The sequence below is a fragment of the Delphinapterus leucas genome, chromosome 15 (genome assembly GCF_059928025.1).
Source record: "Delphinapterus leucas isolate spDelLeu-1000000601 "Yukka" chromosome 15, BTC_Dleu_Yukka2, whole genome shotgun sequence".
NCBI classification, from domain to species: Eukaryota; Metazoa; Chordata; class Mammalia; order Artiodactyla; family Monodontidae; genus Delphinapterus; species Delphinapterus leucas.
The window spans coordinates 28,165,992-28,187,153 of NC_143143.1; the positions used below are offsets into that span (position 1 = coordinate 28,165,992).

At 48.9% G+C, this 21,162-nt stretch overlaps 1 protein-coding gene across 1 annotated transcript in view; it reads right to left on the minus strand.

Annotated features, from left to right (window-relative positions):
• SNX29 (sorting nexin 29) overlaps positions 1-21,162 on the minus strand; it is a 549,073-nt gene that overhangs the window by 411,407 nt on the left and 116,504 nt on the right. Inside the window, exons 13-14 of the mRNA XM_089896147.1 lie at positions 7,561-7,624; positions 5,283-5,411 (exon numbers count right to left, since the gene is read on the minus strand). Of these exons, the coding sequence (XP_089752273.1) occupies positions 5,283-5,411; positions 7,561-7,624 (193 nt within the window). The remainder of the gene's footprint in view (positions 1-5,282; positions 5,412-7,560; positions 7,625-21,162) is intronic.

Here is a 21,162-nt window from a genome sequence, read left to right on the forward strand (position 1 = left end):
CAGACAGGATTCATCTGCCCCCCACCTGCCCTGGGGACCTGGCAAGGCTGTCAGTCATGGCCTCTGCTCACTCCTGTCCACGACACGCCCAAGGAAGAGTCTTCCTGAAATGTTCCATATGGACATTGGAGAAGGAGTCTCTTCCCTCTGGATCCTGCAGGGGGCTTGGTGTCACACAGGCCATCTTGGCTGCTGAGTGCAGAGGCGCTAAGACCGACATTAACACGGAGCCAAGAGCAGGGGGGAAGAGCACGGACCTCACGGGAGCACCCAGGTCCAGGGACCAGTTCCAGCAACACAAAATTCCCCTGCGGACCCGAGCTAATTTGGTTTGGGTTTCTGCCATCAAAAGCATGAATATTAGTTAAGATTATTATGCCCCGGTTGTAACCGGAGATTTGAGAAATTAGTGAGTGGCAGAGCCAGGAGTCTGTGCTGCTTCCCCTGCTGAGGATGAGACATGGCCCTTCCACACCAGCAGTGACCAAGACATGCACAGCATCTTGCTTAACGTCTCTGCACACGAGGTGTGGACAGGGCCCCACACCCACTACCCCCTCAAACTTTTAAAGAGGAAGAACCAGAGTCTCAGAAGGGGGAGGGAATGACCCCAGTCACACATCTAGTAGAACGCCTCAGGAGGAGAAAAGCCGTGACAAAAGGGCGCTCGGAAGGCTGGTTCCGACATGAGACACAGGCAGGAGAGGCCCTGAGCAGTGCTCTGTGGAATGATCCAGCAGGTTCTCCTCGAGACACCTTCCTCACCTCCTCGGTAATCACAACAAGGAGGTTGCATCACGGCCCTGGCAAGTTGGTAACTGAGGGAGCGATTTTACTCATGCACAGAGAGAACAACTCGCTCTGATCCCCTAATAACCACACAAGGCAGCCTGGTTAGTCGGGACTCAGGACTGCAACAGAGAGAAGACCAGTCACAACCTGGCTCAAGTAACAAAAGGAATTTATTGGCTCACATAACTGACAAGTCCAGAGGAAAAGCAGATTCAGGGAGGACGGGATCCAGGAGCTCAAACAGTATCATTAGGACCTGTTGGTTCCTCCCTCCCTCCACCAGTGTGTTGTCACCACGTGGGGTCAGGATCTTCCCGCACGGCAGCAAGGACAGCTGCCAGCAACCCCTGGCTTCCATCATATCCTCCCAAGAATGCTAGAATTGGCTCTTACCAGATCAGCTTGGCCACACGCCATCCTGTGACCCAATCATGGTGGCCAAGGGATGGAACAAGCTGACTGACCAGGCCAGCATCATCCGTCCTGCTCTGGAGCTCAGGTCGGGCAGTGGTGGGGTCATTCCTGCCAAACCACAGGGACAGAATGGGGAGAAGGATAAGCCAGCCAAGGAAGACTGGGGTAGTGTTTGTCCCAGGGTGGGTGTGATAGGCAGTCTCCAAGGTGGCCCCCAATGACCCCTGCTCCTTGGTATTCCATCCATGTGTAGACCCCTCCCACATTGAACCAGGTTGAGCTGTGTGACAACAGAATATAGCAGATGTGATCATGTGTCATTTCTGAGATTGGATACAAAAGCCACTGTGGTGGCTTCCATATTGGGTATGTTCCCTTGCTCTTGGGTTACTCACTCTGGAAAGCCAGCCGCTAGGCTGTGAGCAGCCCTGTAGAGCGGCCCACATGGCAGGAAACTGAGGCCTCCTGCCAACAGCCATGTGAGGGAGCTGGGAAGTGGACCCTCCAGCCCCAGTCAAGCCTTCAGATGACCGCAGCTCTGGCCAACAGCTTGACCGCAACCTTATGAGAAACTCTGCGCCAGTCACACATTCTTCACTCACAGAAACTGCAGAGGATCCTCAACGTTCACTGTTTTAAGATGTCAAGTTTGGAGATAATTTGTTACACAGCCAGGGGTAAATAATACAAAGAGCAGAAGCAGAAAATGTCCCTGCAATAAGCCCACAACCCTGTCCACTTGCTTCCCTCAAAGGCACTTCTGGTCAGGTAAATGTGTGTTTTCTTTCTGCTAACACCTGTCTCATAGCTTGAGCTTTCCTTTTTTTTTTTTTTTTATTGAAGTATATATAGTTGACTTACAATGTTGTGTTAGTTTCTGCTAAACAGCAGAGTGATTCAGTTATACATATATATATATATATATATATTCTTTTCCATTTCATAGCCTGTTTATCACAGGATATTGAATATAGTTCCCTGTGCTTATACCACAGGACCTGGCTGTTTAGCTTGAGTATTCTTAATTCCACAGGAAATAAGGCAATCAATTATTCAGGGAATGCGACTTACCGACCCTGAACAGCAACTGACTACAACGCCTCCGCCCAGCAAGGAGCAGCTCCTTGGCGCCACAAAGGCACTGGGCTGGTTGTGTGACCTCGCTCTTTGTTGAGCCATGATAGCACAAAAGGAAAGCCATTAATTTTGAGCAACATGAACGTGTACTAAAACGCTAGGTTTGCTCAGGGATGTTCCCATTTTTACAATTCTACACTCAGAGCCAGTAAGCCCCACATACACCCAAACACGCTTCTCAGCATTAGCATACTCACGGCAGAAATAATTTCACTTTCTTGAGTCGGAGATAGCCTAATTCTTAATTCTTTCTGCACCACTGGTGTTAAAATACAACTATTGATTAGGCAAGGTTTCTTAGTAATATAATTATTATACTAGAGAAAAATGATAATGATAGTTAACATTTTTGAGCATTTATGAAGCACATTCATGGAGCCGACATATGGTCTGTCCTTTTATCATTTAACCACTCTACGAGGTGGAGACTTCTCTTATCCTCATTTCATAGCCAAGGAAACAGAGACAGAGAAGTTAAGTAACCTGCTCGAGGTCCCACAGCTACTAAGCAGCAGAGCCATGATCGGGCCCGCAGGATCCAACATCAGAATCCGTGCCACCAACCACTAGGCTAAACCACCCGCATTATGAAACCTACCACTTGGACACATGGGGACCTAGAACAGAGCAGCCCTGGTGCACGCATGCGGGCCTCGCCTCCAGCCTGTGACCCTGCACATCCTGCCTGTGTCCCTTCGGTGACAGCACTCCCCAGCCCCCAAGCCACAATTGACCACGTGGGTCCACCACCTGACAACACTGACAGCTGCTCCTCCTGCAGCCAGAAGCCCGGAGAAAGATCTGACAGTTGGCAGAGGTCAAGTCTGTCTGCAACACGTCAGCAGTTGAGTTTTTCAAAACTTACACATCCCACAGCTCCGTTTGCTTTCTTCCTGTTTTCTCCTTCTGAAGTGTCTGCCTGCTTTATACATGTTCCTTCTACCTGCAAACTGCAAACTTTCAGGCACCTTAAAAGCTCAGCTACCCACTGCTTAAATGGGGAGGCTTCAGATTACAAACCTGCTCAGTTAAGAAGTTATTTTTTTCTATTCCATTCATGGGCTAAATAAAATTTACCCAAAAATTATCATATACTCAAAATACATTTACTGTAAAACACACTCCAATAGCACATCGCTGCCCAGCGCCTTATGTACTTTCACACACACTCCTCCTCATTGGGCCCGCGCAGGGGGATAAGATCATCCTCTCCGTTTCATAAACGAGGAAGCACATGCTTGTGGCAGTGAAGCAGTTCACCCAAAATGCACAATTTGCAAGCAATGCAGCAGGGACTCAAGGCTGAGCTGGCTCCTAACACAATAAAAATGACAGGCGACAGAAGTCTGTCTTTCTTCGATGATTCAGAACCCAAGACTCCACAGACTTCAGTCTTTATGACAACATAAAACGCAATTACACCACAGAACCCTAGCATGGCCAGGTAAGATGCGGGTCCGGTTGAGAAAATGCGAAGTTAGGCACCTGGGACTGTATTTATCATAGTCATTTAACGGTCTGTGATGCTCTTGAGATGTCATTTTCAAATGTGAACAAAGAAGAAAAGTTCAAATTAAAATTAAATATGGGATCACGGCGCCAACTTTCAGTTACATGTATATAGCGATTACGTTAGTGCCACTCACATCTGCTGACAGCACGAGGATGGAAAATGCTGCTTCTGTCGCTTTACTTAACCCTGGGCTCCCCTGCACATCCACAAGTCAGGTTTATCTCCTGGTCTAATTTTAAAGTAGTTTTAAAGAATGACCTGATAAACTGCTTATTTTACCTAAAATGGGGAAAAAAACTGGAACTCAAGTGTCCAGCAAACAGAAATGCTGACTTTAATATGGTGCATTAACTCAGTGAAATGCCACATCCAGGCACATAGAAATGGTGACCATGAAGCTTCAGTGGCGGAGGGAGGTGGCCTAAGAAGTGACAGGCTGCAGATTTTAAGTACAGTACATAAAAATACGTTTGCATGTGAACAAATTCAGTAAAAATGCATGTTATTATGGGAGTTGGAGCTTGGCAGGGGGCGGTTGCTTTACAGTTCTCATTATTAATAAGATATAAACAAAGTCACAGAAAAGGAAATATAATAAGATGGCTCAAATAAAAAGAGGTTCAACCGTACTCTGAATTAGGGGAATGCAAGTGAAAAATATTCTGCCAGCGCTGCTTTCACCTGTGATTTTATCAAAGACCCCCAAAGTCGGATCCGCCCCGGGGGGCAGGGCTGTGCTGGGTGAGGCCCAGCCTCCCTGGAGGGCAGCTTGACGACCTCTATCCAACTCAGAAAGGCACTGCGCTTTGACCCAGCAATTCTACTTCCAGGAATTTCTCTGGCAAGCAGAGTCATATTGGGACAAAATAACAAATGCGAAGGTTATTATTATTAGAAGAGGCGAACGGCTAGAAACAACCGGGGTGCCTGGCTGTTGGCGTGCCAGCCAAATGAATCCTGGTGCAGGCGGGCAATGAGGTATCGGGGGCTGTTAGAAAGATGGCAGCTCCGTGTACCCAGCGCAGAACAATCTCTAAGCTGTGGAGGGAGTGGGGTGTAGGATACGTGACCACTTGTACCAAGGCAGAAAGGAAGGAGGGGAGGGAAGTGAAAGGAAGAAAAAGTTTGTGCGTCCGAATGTACGCATCTGCTCACGGAATGCACAGAGCATCTCTGGGACGGCAACACTGCCCACCTCCAGGGGTGAGCCAGGTGTCTGGGGGTGGCGGAGTTTAACCATTTGTACCTTTTGGATATTGAACCATGTGCATACATACTATTCAATATTTAATGTAGTAAGTTAAATTTCAGATGCATAAATTTTATTTCCATCGGTCACTTTTTTTTTTTAGTTAAAAAGTATTGATGAAAGGTGTGCTTGGGGTTTGAACAAAGCCTCCCCCCCAGTCCCTCTGCCCTCCCCTACCTTGCCAACGCCTGGATCTTTGTGAAGTGCCGCTCCTCCTGTTCGGCCACCTTCCGTTTCAAGGTGTCGACCTCTTGGCGGAGCACGGCCGAGTGCTCCATCTCACCGTCAAGCAGGTTCCGCAGTGACCTGGGGAGAGGAGGCCCACCTGCTGTCAACCCAGAGTCCATGGAGTCAAATCTTAGTTCATTCATCTTCCACAAGGCTCTGCATAAACTGCAGTTCAAGTCCATCTCATATAAACTGATTTGAGGAGATACCAAACTCTGCTCAAGAGCCTCTGAAGCATAATTAGGATGAGTCCCCGGGAACCATCTGTGGCCTGGCTCTGTGGCCCTGAGAGCCTGTGGGCAGCTTAAATCAAGGGAAAACAATGAGCTGAGCCAATCCCAGGCAAGCCCCCTTCAAGACATCCCACGCAGAGGTGCAGCACATTCAACCGAGACATCCTGTCACAGCCGCACTGCACAGGAGATTCAACAAAGGAAAGGATGCCAGGACAGACCAAAAGAACCACCTAAACCACAAAAGCAGAAGACAGGCTCCGGTTATCTGACAGACAACGGGAGTCTCATTTCTCCTGCCACAAAGCGCACCTTACCCCTGCTCCATTGCCACCTCCAGGTTAAACAAGCATATAGAGTATCTCATGGAGCTATACAATCTGACATTGCATAGAACGTGTTTTATATTATATTTGGAGTGTGTTAACCTCCAGAACACATTCACTTGCGTATCTGTCATCCTTGGTCTTAAACAGCAGAGAAGACAGAAGCTCTTCCAGAAATAATCACAAGTTACCACCTAGAAATGAGCCAAGCAGGGTTCTTCTGACCATCTACGTCGCTGGACCTCAAATGGCTATTTCTATAGAACATTTACTAACTTTGGTGCAGCTACATCCTAAATCTAGAGGACACTTGCCACGTGACATCAGAACATAAGCAAAAGTGTCTGAACCTGCCCACCCTCACTGCTCACTGAACCCCACCCCCACCCCAAGACGTGTGTTCCTGGAAAGTTTTGAGAAAATTCCCCTCTTGGGGCCTGGAAACCCCCCAACACAAACACAGTGTGATTTTTTTCTCTCGCTGGGAAGGAGAAGAAATTACCAGACAGTGATGACTGTTCTTTACAAGGTAAGACAAAACCTATGGCTTTTTCCAAGATAGTGGCCCCAGCTGGATCAAGGAAAAAGCATCCTACCTTGTCTACAGCCTGTCACTGGAATTTATTTTAGTTGCAAAATAGCACTGTCTGAAGATTCCTTTTTTAAAAAACTCTTTTGTTTTCCAAATCACACTTATTTGCTTTCATATGTTTCCATAAAGGATGAGGGAGAAGCTTGTCAAGCAGGGCCCAAATCGAGGCTTCAAAAGGAGAATCACGACTGCATGTCACTAGGGACACAATTCCTGCTCTGAGTACAAGAATAAGAGGGTGACATGAGCGTACACACACACACTCACACACGCACCCGTCCCCTGGCCCGCAGGGAGGCAGCCCGTCATGCTCGCAGAGCCTCGGCAGATAACTGCATGCAAACCCCTCTACTGAGCACCCTGTAGCCAAGACAAGGTTCTGGCAGTGGAGCAGCTCACGTCTGGGCAGCCAAGCAGTAGCAGCATGGCTAATACCTGGCTGGTATCTAGCCCTGGTTTCAACAGGGAATCAAAATGAATAAGACCCTTTGGCCTCTCGGTGCCTGCAACTAGGCTTTTGGGGAAATCAAAAAACTCCAAATGCCATTTTGCCCTATGTGTCCCTGACTTTAGAAAATTTTAAGTGTTCTAGTGCTTGGAACATGACGGGTAGACCCTGAATTAAAGGTTACCCACTACTTAAGGAGGGTCGCACGGTGACAGATATGGGGATGGGGCTTCTTTTTGAGGTAGTGAAAACGTTCTAAAATTCTGGTGATGGTCGCACATATCTGTGAATATACTAAAACCCATTGAATTGAGTACTTTAAATAGGTGAATGATATGTGAATTCTATCTCAAAGGCTGTTTTTTAAAAAAAGAATTAAAAAATAAAAAAGATGGCTTTACAAATTCTCAGTTTGTTCTAAGATAGTGCGAGGATCATACGGTTTTCATTCCTTGCTAACACTCAAGCCACAATATATATGCTGAAGTGGTACATCTGACCAAAAAATAAGAAATCACTGGTCACAACTCTGCCAATAAAGCAAAACTTCCTTCACGGTGATATTCTCTCTGCCCCAGATGTAGAATGTCCACGGTAGACTGCCCCTCAAGCACAGAGCTCTCGATACCTGTTCTCTTCTTCCAGCTCATCCTTCCTGGTCATCATGGCCACGATGGCCTGTCGCAGTTCACCTAAGGAAGAAAGCCAAGTCCAAATTAACCGGCAGATCCCGCCTGCTACACCGCCCCACACCGGTCTGCATTATGTGCTATTTAGGGCCACTTGTCTAGACAAGTTCCCTTTTCCCTTTCAGAAATAATTCCTATACATTCTAAGAGAGCCAGTGGGCTCAGTCAATCACTCTCATTAGCCACACAAAACCCAAAGGCAAAGCAGGATGAGAATAACTGTGGAGGCGTTTCCTTAGTGAACATAATCAGCCACCACAGAAGAAACAGGCTGGTCATTTCTAAGCGCTTTTCCAAGTCTCTACTACCGGACAGCAACTGTTCTGAACGCGAGTATGTTCCCAGTTACAGCTGTTTATCAACCGCAGAGCAGACAGCAGATCACATGACAACTGACTCCATACCGACACAGAAATTCTCAAGTTCACTAAGAGATCTGGTTTTCCTGTGCTGACTCCCATAGACTCTGAAGGGGGGGTGGGGCCTCTCCAATGCACAGTCCATAATTACCTATAGGAGTGACTCTCCTGACATCTTCAACGTTGGAAAGCATTCACTGATAGAAAATCACCCCTTTAAAATCAGTAAGTGCCCACGTTTCCCATCTACATCAAAAACTTGTCACTGTCCAGCCACAGTGGACTGTTTACCATAACACTCAGATCTCAAGACCAGGAACTTGTGAATTTCTCCTGGAGAGCCAGTTTTGTTTCATTTTTTCCCTAAGGAACCCTGTGAACTTTATGTCCCTCTTGGGACTGGCTGTGAGGAAGCTCACAGCCAAAGTTACAAGTCCAGTGAGTGCACGTGGCCCTGTGGCCACCACAACATGTCCCAACCCTCCCTCTGATGCCAACCTGTATTTCCACCTGGTGCCAATTTACATGTAACCCATCTCACTCTATTTTTTTCAATCTGTTTTAATATGCTGCTTCAAGTCCTCTTTTGGGAAGAAGTATGGTTTTTGGTTTCTTTTTATTTTAGCTAAAATTTGAACGCTTCTACTTGCCAAGCTCTGTTCAAAGCCCATACTGGCACTATCTTGTTTAGTCCTTTACACACACCTAAGAAACACTACCCCACACTGTTGGGGTACAAATAAATTGGAAAGAAGGGGAAAATGGGGGAGGAAGAGGACACAAATAGGCAGGTCCCTCGGTCCCCTTATACTCAGGATGCCCAGGCACAAAGAGGTCCACCAAAGACCCTGAGGCAAGAAATAGGTCCCAGGACCCATGCTGCCCTCAGGCTGCTACAAAGGAGATAAAAGCTCACAGCCCAGGTCCCAGGGGAAGAAAGAGAAGGAGGGGAATCATGGGGGCTCCTCCTCAGCTTCTGGGTCAGACACCAGAAGTCACTGTTCAGAAGAGATGGGACAAAAAACAGACCGTCCCTGTCTTTTCTGACCCAGAGCAGCCACGTGGGCATCACAAGGACACGACTAGGAGGTCCAGGCCCTGGCTTCCCCATCGCACCTGTGACAGCATGAAACCTGCAGGTCACACAGTGAGAAACTAGGCCTCCTAAGGTGCTGATGAGAGGGCGTGTCTGAGGTGTCCCTCTCCTGGTGTCACCAAGGAAGATTCAAAATTCATTGGGTCGATGCGAACTTACTGAGCACCTACAAAGTCCAAGCCCTGCTCTCGGCACTGTGGGCAGAGGGTGAACAGAGGAGACCAAAGTCTCTACCTGTAGCAGGCAGGCCTCCTCCCCTGAAGGGGGACAAACAAAGCAGCATGGAGCAGTCGTGACAGCGACAAGACATGCCAGGAGGAAAGCCCGGTGCACAGATGGGTGGTGGGAGGGTGCCGCTTCCTGGGGTGCTCCGGGAAGGCCTCTCTGGGGGAAGACATGACAGCAGAGGCCCGAGGAAGGGAGGGAGCCAGCGTGCTGCTCTGTGGAGGGAAACACTCCACAAGGCACGTGCAAAGGCGCATGGACAGGAGTGAGCTTGGTCACATGAGGGTGGCAGGGTGACCCGAGGAAGGTGGGAGGCCCACGTGGCCCTGCCCTCAGGGAGCCTGGAAGCTCGAGGACTCGATGATAATTCTAAAGCCCACCAGCTAAGCTCCAGGTACACTGTCTCCTTGGTGCCGCAGGGCAACTCTATGGAAGCTATCTCTGAGTCCCTTTTACAGGTCTGCTAACAGGCTCAGGGGGAGGAAGTGTAAAGACACAACTGGAATCTGAGTCCAAATCTGTCCAATTCCAACCTCTGCACTCGACCCCAGGAAACAGCGATAATTACCACCACTCACATGCAGGGATGTAAGAGCTACTATTTCATCGACAGCGCACAGTGACATTAAGTCAGAAGAACGCACCTGAGAGGTAATTAAATAAGCTACACAACCACACACCTTTACACGTCAGAGCCAGGAGGGAAACCGAGGCCTCCAACTGGCTGGGGAGAAGACCCTGGCCCGTGGGACGTGTGTGCTGTGTCCAGAACCGAGGCCGCTGAGTGGCACGGGTCCAGGTAACAAGGCTGCAACCAGGACCCCTGGGGCTCAGTTCCTGGCACAGGTTGTAGGACCAGAGCCACACAGGATCCTCTGCACTTTTCGCAAGGTCTGAAAATTTGCAAAAGGGAAACAATGGGCAGAAAAAGCATTTCCAGACAAGATACTACTAAAGGTTAGAAAGAGCAGAGAAAGGGCGAGACTGGGAAGAACAGAGGGAAGGAGGGTTAGGCCCTCAGCAGAGATTTTTGTTTTGTTTTGTTTTTTAATTTTTATTGGAGTAGAGTTGATTTACAACGTTGTGTTAGTTTCAGATGTAGAGCAAAGTGAATCAGTTATACATATACGTATATCTACTCTTTTTTAGGTTCTTTTCCCATATAGGTCATTACAGAGTACTGAGAAGAGTTCCCTGTTCTCTACAGTAGGCCCTTACTAGTCATCTATTTTACCCTCAGCAGAGTTAATCAGCCTAAAGAGATAGGAAAGAGGCCGCGCCGCTGCCCTTCAGTCCAGGGGGGGAAGGGAGCTGACAGAGACACAGATAAAGTCCCCATGTGCTACCTGCCCGGCCACCCACGGGCTGCCTGGGGTTACAACGGCCCCCCCAGCTCACACATTCATTCATTAGTAAACATCTACTGAGCACCTAACTACTGGCTACAAGGCACCTTCCCAAGGGGAGAGCCAGGCTCCCGACTTACCTAAGGAAGGAGTCCTTAACAGAGGATTTCTTAATGGAGGAAAACCACACACATTCACGTGTGCCTACGAAGAGACAGAGTCTGACTTTGCATTCTGAACGTGACCAGGTAATGAGGGCCCTGGCTCTCAGCCTCTCTGAGCCTTCCTGTCAGGCACAAGGGGTGAACGGCACCCACCTTCCCACCTCCCTGGGATGCTGTAAGGTTCAGAGGAGAGACCAGACAGGACAGTACTAACTAAGTCAGGGCACTGCCTGTCGTGGACGGCAGTGGGGAGCACTGATAATCTAGAAGAACTCAACGTAATGCTAGATTTCACATTTCTAACTAAAAACACTGATAAATCCGTAAAAACAGAAAACAGCCAGTAATTTAATCCCATGACACCACAGCCATGGGGGAAAAAAACAAAAATTCAAGACAATATATCATTGAAGACAGGCCAGGTAGTGTCTCTTTGGTTCTTATCTTCAAGAAACCCAGAGCAGGTGGCAAGGCTGCAGCCAGGTACTGGAGACGCAGCCTCAGGAAACTGCTCCTTTACTCCAAGGCCTGTTTGAAATCCGAATCTTCTAACGAGGACTTCTTCTGGAGTTCTCAACTGGCCCAAACTTCTTATGGGAGCAAAGGACTGGATAGTCATCATTGCAACACGAGGCTAGAAGAAGTGATTTTTTTTTTACATAGACTATTTTGTAAAGCGGTTTTAGGTTCCCAGCAAAATCGGGAGGAAGGTACAGAGGTTTTTTTCATCTACCAGCAGCCCCTACGCATGCACAGCCTCCCTCGTTATCAATAACCCCCACCAGAGCGGGACATTCGCTGCAACTGATGAACCCATGCTGACCCATCATAATCACCCACAGTTACGTCAGGCTTCGCTCTTGGTGTTGCATATTCCACGCGTTTGGAAAACTATGTGACAACATGTATCCCCCATGACAGTATCATACAGAATAGTTTCACTGCCCTAAAAGTCCTCTGTGCTCTGCCTGCTTATCCTCCCTCGCCACTAACCCCTGGTGAAATCTCCTCTTAATCAAAGGAATCATGCCAGCCTTCTGTTCTGCAGCGCATGGCACACGCGTGCCTGATTTACACTAATGAGCCACGTGCACTGGATGTAAGTGGGATGAGAGCTCGGCAGAGCACATGTGCCCAGCACACGCACACTCACCACCAAGGGCGCTTGGCACCGGGTACCCTGGACCCGACAGGACAGGAGGGTCGTGCTCCAGGGCCCTCAGTCCCGTGGCTGTGCCGAGCCTGTCCTGGAGGGAGCAGCTCACTGCCCACGAACACGATCCTTATGCTGAGATGTTGGTGTCATGCCCTCTCCTGGCGTCACCAGACGTCACCAACCCCTTTACCTGGCCTCTACTGCCGACAGCAATCCACCTGGGCCAGGAGCCTGTGACAGAGCCTTCTCGAGGGACTTTCCCTGAGTGATGTGACTGTACTATTTGGTCCCTCCCCACAAATGTGAGCGCCTCTCCCTGAATAAACCCAACAGAGTTTTTCATTATGGTGCAAACATTTCACACGAGCTCTCTCCTCTTCATATATGTTAATGGCTATGCCCGGGCACAATGCTATACAGCAGGTCTCTAGAGCTGACCCGTCTTGCTTGCCTGAAGCTTTACACCTGGTGAACAGCATCTCCCATTCCCTCCTGCCCCAGCCCCTGGCAACCCCCCTTCCACTCTCTGCAACTCAGAGTTCGACTATTTTAGGTTCCTCATATAAGTGGAATTAGGCGGTGTTTGTCCTTCTGGGTCCAGCTTATTTTACTTAACATAATGTCCTCCGGGTTCATCCATGTTGTCACCTATGGCAGGAATTCCTTCCTTTTTAAGGCTGAATGATATTCCAACACACTGTTGTTTCATGGATTTCCTTGTGTTCACCAATCCCCTCCAACCCAATAGGATAAAACCTATCTACTCAGGCCCAGATGAAAAGGCACCTCTTCTGGGAAGCCCTCCGTGATTCTCCTACCCCTCAGCAAGCTACAGAGTGTGCAGTAGCTAACTGCCTCTGTCTCCTGCAATCACCTCACAACTCCTTAAGGCGCACAGCATGCCATGCATCTGGGTCCCCAGAGCTCCCACACGCCAGGAGCTTGGTCAAGGTCTACGGAAAGTAAGCGATGCAGAGAGACGATTCCTATCTGAGTACAACACAACTAAAATGGAGGGCAAAGGTACCAGCTGTCACGTGGTGGGTGCCTCCGTGTCTAGTAACACGTCAGCACCAAAGCCTCGTTTCAATTCTCACGACCACCTAATGAGGACACTCAAAAACAAAGCGCAGGAACCTACACTGGGACAAGCCAAGCTGCCCACGGGGCCCCAAGTTGCCTTCCAAACCCTCTCTAGGGCCAAAAATTGTGGAAATTGCCCTGAGCAGGTCCAAGAGCTGGAGAATAAAGTGCTTCAGCGGGGACCTGCCAGGGGCAAGAAGAAGGTCAGGTGTGGGTTCCAGTAGCTTCCATTCCAAAGACAGGAGCAGGACCCATGGAAGGTTGCTACCAACAGGTCCCAGGGCTGGAGAGATCTGTGTTCAAGCCCCAGCTCAGCCACCTACTGCCTGGTAACCTCGCGCAGGTTTCCGCCTCAGCAAAATACAAAAGGGGATAAAGCCACATTTCCTGTGGGATGCTGAAAGAGTAAACTGAAGTTCCCGGTGGTATTCACACTGCAGCGAATGCAGGTTTCAGGGTCCTGTATTTCAGAGCATGATCTCTAGAGTCAGGACTCGGGTTCAAATCCTGCCTCTGCAGCTGGGTAACCTTGGGCAAGTTACCCATCCTCTCTGAGCACCTGACTCCCTTATCTATAAATGGGATCTTTACAGTCTCTATCTCACAGAAGCATTTTTGTTTTTCACAGAAACATTGTTAAGGATTCAACACCCAGCACATAGAAAGCATTCAACAAATGTTACTGATCACCATAATTAGTGCCTTTCCCTTCAATGGTAGGGGCCGGAAAGTCGGAAAGACGTGGGGGGGGGGGGGCCAAGGCAGCAGTGACCATCCAAGCACAAGTGGGTTCCACTGGTCACATTTTCAGGAGTTACAGGATTTACTGCGCTCCTGTGTGCCTCAACCTTGGGAAATAAAAAGGAATGTTTTTAAGTGGTCTATGCCCTAGAGCAGCAGACTAGACAATAGAATTTTATGAACCATCAAACCAGCTCGGCATGGGCAATGTGGGAAATCAGACCCAAAGAGTGAGGTGCCAACTGGAGGAGACTACAAAAGTGTCAGGTCAGGTTCTGGACTTTTAAGCACAGCACGCAGGGATCCCAAACATCACCACCCAGGCTTTTGCAGCTGAAAAGCATACAGTCCATAGGGGAAAGAAAACTTGGAGGAGGAAGTGTTTCCCAGGAGGACCCAGAAAAGGTATGAATGCTCTTTGGGCAAAGAACAGCCACGAGTAGCTGCAATGAGACGTCTTGGCCACAAGTTCACCTTGGAGGGGCCACAGTCACACTGCACAGAAGCCACAGAAGCAGGGGGATGGCCATCGCTGACTGATGCACACCATCATCCTGTCATAACCCTTCCTTCCCCCGTCCCACACGCTGTGCATCTCCAGCCTCTTGGACCATGCCCTGTATCTCCATCAACATCAAAATGACTGAGGACACAAATACAGGTAAAGCAGTACTCTGATACCTCAAATCTTTAAAAAAAAATCCATCGCTGTCAGACTGTCCTCTCCGCCTTCCCCAAGTTACCATCACAGAATATTCATGGTTAATGGTGAAAAAGGCAACGGCCTGAGAGCTGGTATCTGCGCATCGCCGTAAAAAAAAAAAAAAAAAAAAATCACCCTTTTGACAGGCTTTAACTTTCTATGCAGTCACTTTGCTGACTTTCCTTGCATAGGTAATGCTGGGATTGATTTCCATACATCACATAAACATTCTACTTCTCCAAGCTCCAGTGACACACACTGGCAGAGGCGCTCCCTAACTTGTAATTTTCTCTCCTCTCCCCGGCACCGCACATCCCATTATTTGCTAGTCTCTATCATTGTGATTTCTTTCCTCTTTATTACCTGCCTCAGCACACAGTTCGAGGGAAACAGGGCAGCCTTTCTGTACTGCAGCCTCTGCAGAGCCTGGCTGAATCGGGGTCTCCCTCTCCTAAGGCTGAAAGGCAAAGAATAATCCATCTCGAAATCAGTTCGTTGCCTGGCTTCAGAGAACTGAACAGCAAATCCAGTCAAGAACACAGGAGAATGTTAACCGGAGGAAATCAGTCTGGGATACAGAGCATTTTGAATCACTGCAGAAAGGGTGGATTTGTCCATAAATGTTGCCAAGGCAGGGTACCATTTTGGGAGCAAGAAACAAGACTTAAATCTCTGCAGCTACTACATATGGAAATAAAGTTCAGACAGAAAAATTTAAATATGTGAAATGCAGCAATAAAAACAATATAAACATGGGAACAAACATTTATGCCATATGTAGCAGCACAAGCCCATCTTAACATGCAAGCAAAGAACAAGTCCATTAAGGAAATGATAGTTTTGCTTTTTTTAAAAAAAAAAAAACTTTTGCACACTGAGGGCCAATCTAACAAAACACTGGTCCACTGTGGAAACCAAGCTCCTAAGCTCTTCGGGGCAGCGAACAGACAGAGTGGAAAGAACACAGGTCTTCTAATCAAATCCCAGATCCCACAGGTCTCAGCTCTGGGTCCTTCCTTGCCTCTCGTCCCCTCAGCTGGAAAAATGGTGCTAATATCACTGACCTCCCCAGACAGGGCAGGGCTCGGCACCAGTTTTACTGGAACACAGCCCCACTGTCTGTTTACATATTGTCTACGCTGCTATCATGCTACTGAGGCAGATCTGAGCTACTGTGACAGAGACCGAGGGGCCGCACGGCCCAAAACATTTACCAGCTGGCCCTTTAAGCAAAAGTTAGGGGAACATGCAGAAGCTCTTGCCCCCGCTCCCCATGCCAGCCTTCTCCACTGCGGGCCCTCTGCGGTTAGGTGTGCGGCCTGCCAGACACCGGTGCCGATGGTGGGGCCCCATGGCTGCAACCCAGGCAGGGGCTGCGGGCCCAGCTTTAATAAATGCGACACAGCACTGGACCAACTGCTGCCTCAGACACTGTGGATCCCTCCTGCCTCTTCAAAGGTCCCCTCAGTTTTGCCTCTGTCCCTCCAGCTGTCCCTGCTCAGCCTCCTGCCCTAGATCATTTTCTTCTACCCTCACTGGTTCCCCAGAGGCGAGCCAGCCGAGGGCCTGCACTGCACAGGGGCTGGAGCTTCAGGCGTCTGTAGGGTAAGGTGGTGCTGAGACTGAGGGTGGTTGGCTGACCCTGATAGAGACTTCCAGAAGTTTGGGATGGGCCACAGTGTCCGACAAAGGAGGATGGGAGCAGAGGCGTCTGGCCCAAGAGCAAACAGTTCTAAGTCGCTCCACCAAGATCCACCTGCTGAGAGCTTAGCCAAGGACGGTTTGCTGAGCTTCTGTTGCCAGGTGCAGAGGCCTGGCCAGGGAAACATGAGATGCAGGCACCAGGAGGAAGCCCACCCAAGAGAAAAGCCAATAAAGCCCCTCCGGGAGGACAAGTCCACTCAATGTAGAGAGAAGGCTGAGTTTAGCCAAGTGGCTGCCATCTGAAATGTCAGGCATGAGCCACAGAGCCCTCGGCCTGATAATGGGGCAAAGCCACAGGGGATCCCAGACTCTGAAAAGGATCCCTGTTGATTCAGTAAACTCGCCACTGGCTGGCTTGGTCTCTTGCTGTACTAGTATCGCCAAGACAGCTCTCTGAGAGCAGAGACGGAGCGGCCCTAGGAATGAGGCAGGCACGCCGGGACCCAGAACCCAGGCCGCTGTGAGCCCTCACATCCTCCACCCTGCTGTGCTAACCTGAGAAGATTCTGAGTTCCAGCCCATCAAGCCAAGGAGAGCTCAATGGACCCCTCCTTCCCTGAGCCCCATGAAAGCTCTGTCCCTCGGGGTGGACTTGTTCTTCTGCAGTTGTGGCTACCAAAGCCCCACCCCCAAGCCTGTGAGCCCCTGACAGCGGGGACCCCGGGGACCGGCACAGTTCCTGGGCACAGTACCCACAAGACCAGCAGAATGAGTCAAGGGGCGGATGAATAAATGGATTAATAAACGAGTGAATGACTGACACCCACCGCTAAAATCTGCCCCTCACCTCCAGGAACTGAGCATGGGATGGGCCGGGCAGAAATGTCTAGTGCGTTTAATAATAAATTCAAGGCCTCGCCAGAGGAGCTGACTACCAGTTCACAGCTGTAAGTTCCTGCCCCAGTGACAGGGATTCAGGCTCAGATTGAGCTTTTTCCAATATGTGTCTCATGAATGGATACACATGGGAGGGAAGGGACGAATTCTTGTATTTCACGACCATGACCTAAAACGGGGCAAGCTTGCAAAACCATTCCCTCCCCCTTGGCACATGAATCCAACCACACGAGTCCCAAGATCAGCAGAGAAGCAGCAGCCAACCTCCACTGGCCAAGGACCCAAACAGAAACAAAGACACACACTACAGAGAATGCTCTATTCTCACAATGAGAATGGGCATCAGAGGTCGCTACATAAAGTACTGAAACAGTGACATCGAGGGTGGAGGTAGGAGCCTTCCCATCTCCAGCCATCAAAGGCCCTCCAGGAGGGAAATTATCTTGAGATCAATTGATCTTCAACTCCCTTTTCAAGATTAAAGGGAGAAAACTCGACGACTGTAACTAGATATCTGGGCATGTGCAAGCATACGCACATGCTCTCTCCCATATACATAGATCTGTGTAATAATTCTTTGGCTTTATATAGCATCTTTTTGCAAAGACCTCAGAGAGCCTTTACAAACACTCCCTTGGGGCCCGTACTCAGTTATATTTAAAGAGAGGGCTCACGAGGGCACATGCACAGAAATAAACAGCGTTCTTCTGTGGATATATACTTAACCTACACCGCTGTTTTCCAAACTTATACTGCTTTTTATATCTTTTTCTGCCTACCCACTCCCTTTCCTTTTATCTCTAAAAGAAAGGATGAACTATATTGAGCCCAAAACATAACTTTTTAAATCGCTCTCGGGCCCAGTCTAGCTTTTTGTCCTGTTTCTCTTTCCTGCCTCCCCTTTTCCCCTGCCCACCCAGAGTTTCTGTCTTGCAATTTGTTATAATGAAAAAATTAAAATACCCCAGGACACATTCCCAGTGTTCAGATGGCCAGTGGCTGCTATGCATCGTTTTCTGTACGCCCAGCAAGGCGAAAAGCACTTGAAATACACAATCTCACTGGATTCTCACAGCATCCCCAAGAAGCAAAGTTTACTACACCCATTATATGAATCAGGAAAGAGGCTCAGAGAAGGGAAGGGACTTGGCCCGTGCCACACAACCAGGAGGTGGCAGGGCAAGGACCCAGCCTGCTCAGCTTCCCTCGGAAGCCTGTCCCCGAGCTGTGGCACCATGCCTAGCAGTCCCCTGGAATGGAGCACACGCCCTATAGACACAACCAGCTCCTGGTGCATGGCCTCCAACAACTTTCCCAACCTTTCTCTGCCCTCCAGGAAAATCAAGAATCTGATTAAATTCTGCCCCTCCAACACCCAACCCCACCCCCACTGTAAACAACTGTTTCTACATAATCTGGAAAGGAGAGGAAAGGTTTGAGGAACCCATGGAAACAGAATGAGAAACAAGAAAATCACAAGGGATAAGAAACATCTCTTTCAATATCTTGATAAAGTTCTAAATCTTTGTGAACTTTTCCATGTGTGTAATTGTGGGTTTTCTTGCTCATTGGTGTGTGTGCACTCTCACACACATAGGTGCACGCGCACACACGTACAGTGTTTGTTTATAATGACTTGTAACACAAATGTTAAGGCAGGTGTCCCCAAAGCAAATGCAGACAGGACCAAAAAGTAATGCTAGTGAATGCAGTAATGTGCTCCAAGGGACGTGGGGACAGTGGGAAGAGGGGCAGATGTGCCCAGCAAAGGCAGCACTCCTGCCTCCAGTCCACTGTCCCACACAGGGACGCAGCCCTGCTCTGAGAAGCCAACACCCACGTTTCTACACAAATCTGATTTTAAAGGCTGTTAACAAAGGTTTTTACCAGGCTGGCCCAACACATCACGGCTCCAGGCCCCCATCTGAGACCCTCTGCCCTAAAGTTTGAGTTCCTGACGGCCAATTATTTTGAAAACGTCAAGGTAAGTGGCACAGAGCAACACAGAGCCATTTCTGAAAAATCAGCTTTCTGTTCCACGTCAGAGAATGTCAAAAGTGTAGAGCTGGAAGGGGCCTGAATGCGGCTCTAATGGAGGCAGAGACCCCCAGGAGATGGAGAGAACAGGCAGGGGCTGGACCCTCCAGGGCAGCCGCCCAAGAACCCCAAAGCGATTAACTCAGGGACCAAAAAGGATCTGAGCACCCCTGCCCTGCCCCACTCAGAAAGGCCTAGAAAAGAGAGCACCTGAGAACACACGAAATCGTCAGAAGGTTAGAAGGGGTAAATGGCGGGGGGGGGGGGTCTTAATTTCATGCTTTTCCGCATATCAAGGAGTCAAGAGCCTACATTCATTCTCTAAAAATTAAAAAGAAAAAAAAAGGATCAGTACATCATTCAGCTTTAAAGAGGTATCCACCAGAAGAACTAAAATCAGAAACAATAGTTAAGGTGAAGTTGCTTCAAGGAGAAGAAATGGAACCGAGTGAGTTTTGTGGGCAGTAAGTAGCGGGTGGGGTGGAGGTGGGGGGATAATTGCGGTTTTTTAAAATAATGTACTGAGGTAAAAGTCACATAACATAAAATTAACCATTTGAAAGTGAACAATTCGGTGGCATTTTAGTACACTCAGGGTTTTGTGCAATCGCCACTTCTGTCTAGTCCTGACACACCTCCAGCACCCCAAAGTAAAACCCCTCCCCCACGAAGCGGCTTCTCCCACATGTGCCCCCCTCCCCAAACCCGGACAGCTGCTTCCCGGCTCTGTGGAATTTCCTATCCCAGCTACTTCACATAAGCTGCATCCTACAACACGTAACATTTTGTATCTGGCTTCTTTCACTGAGCATCATGTTTTCAAGGTTCATCCACGTAGCAGGTGTCAGCACTTTATTCCTTTAAAGGGCTGAATAATATTCCGTCGTATGGCGAGACCACATTTTGTCCGTCCACTCAACCATTGATGGACATCTGGGCTGTTCCTACCTTTGGGCTGTTGTGAATAGCGCTCCCGTGAACATCTGTGTACACGTACTGGAGTCCCCATTTTCAATTCTTTTGGGTCTCTGCTTGCGAATGAAATTCTGGGGACAAGTGGTGATTCTATCTCTCTTTCTGAAGAACTGCCAGACTTTTCCACAGTGAGCAGGCATCGTGGCTTAAAATCACTACGTCTCACAGAACAGTTCAGAAATCTGTATGGTGAATGTCTGCATCCTCACTACCCAGCATGGCCAGTTCTTATTATTTTGCCATATTCTCTTCAAATATTTTTTAACAAGACATTACAGATATAGTTGAAAAATAAATTATGGAGGGGTTGGGAGGAAAGGGGTAGAAGCCAGCTGCTCACCCGGCGGGGGTGCTACTGCAGGGGCAGCAGGGTGCGCACTCAGCCGTCATACACCAAGGCCGTCCTCTTCTCCTTCACCAGCATGCAAGGAGATGCTAGTTATGTGCAAAAGCATTTTATGAGAAAGACCCAGTGAGAAACACGCAGCGGAACCAGTGAAGTGTCTGGGTTAAGCTGACAAGTGGAATACCGGTGTTAACTAGATAGTATTAGATAAATATGAAGCCATGAAAAGCAGGGCTTACCTGCTCTGTATTGCAAAGGGGCTCAATCAGCAGGCACCCAGAGAGAGACGGTACATCCTACACAGGTGTTCACGTGGGCACTACTGAAGAACTCAGGCCATCCTATTGCTATAACAGCATGATTCCACTCAGTAACATCACACACACACACACACACACACACACACACACACGATCTGTGCCGTACAGTAGGGGCCAGCAAAAACTCATCTCTTTGGACAGAGCATGTCCTATCCAGCTGGGTCCCACCCGTGCCGGTCTCCTCCACCCGCTCCTGAAGTCAGGCAGATCTATAACCCCTGGGTAAACCGGGGAGCCGCCTTCTTCCTTTGGGGTGTGGAGGAGACTCCAGTCCCTATCATAGGACAGGATTCCCAACCAAGAGGAAAACAATGCTGGTAGCACTGCCCTTCCCCACTAGTTCAAAGAGTCCACTGGCAGAATCCTCTGGCCCCACCACTTCAGGTATGTATTAGTCAATCAGAAGTAGTTCCTCCCCAGAGAACTGTCTCTCAAGGCTGACGAGATCC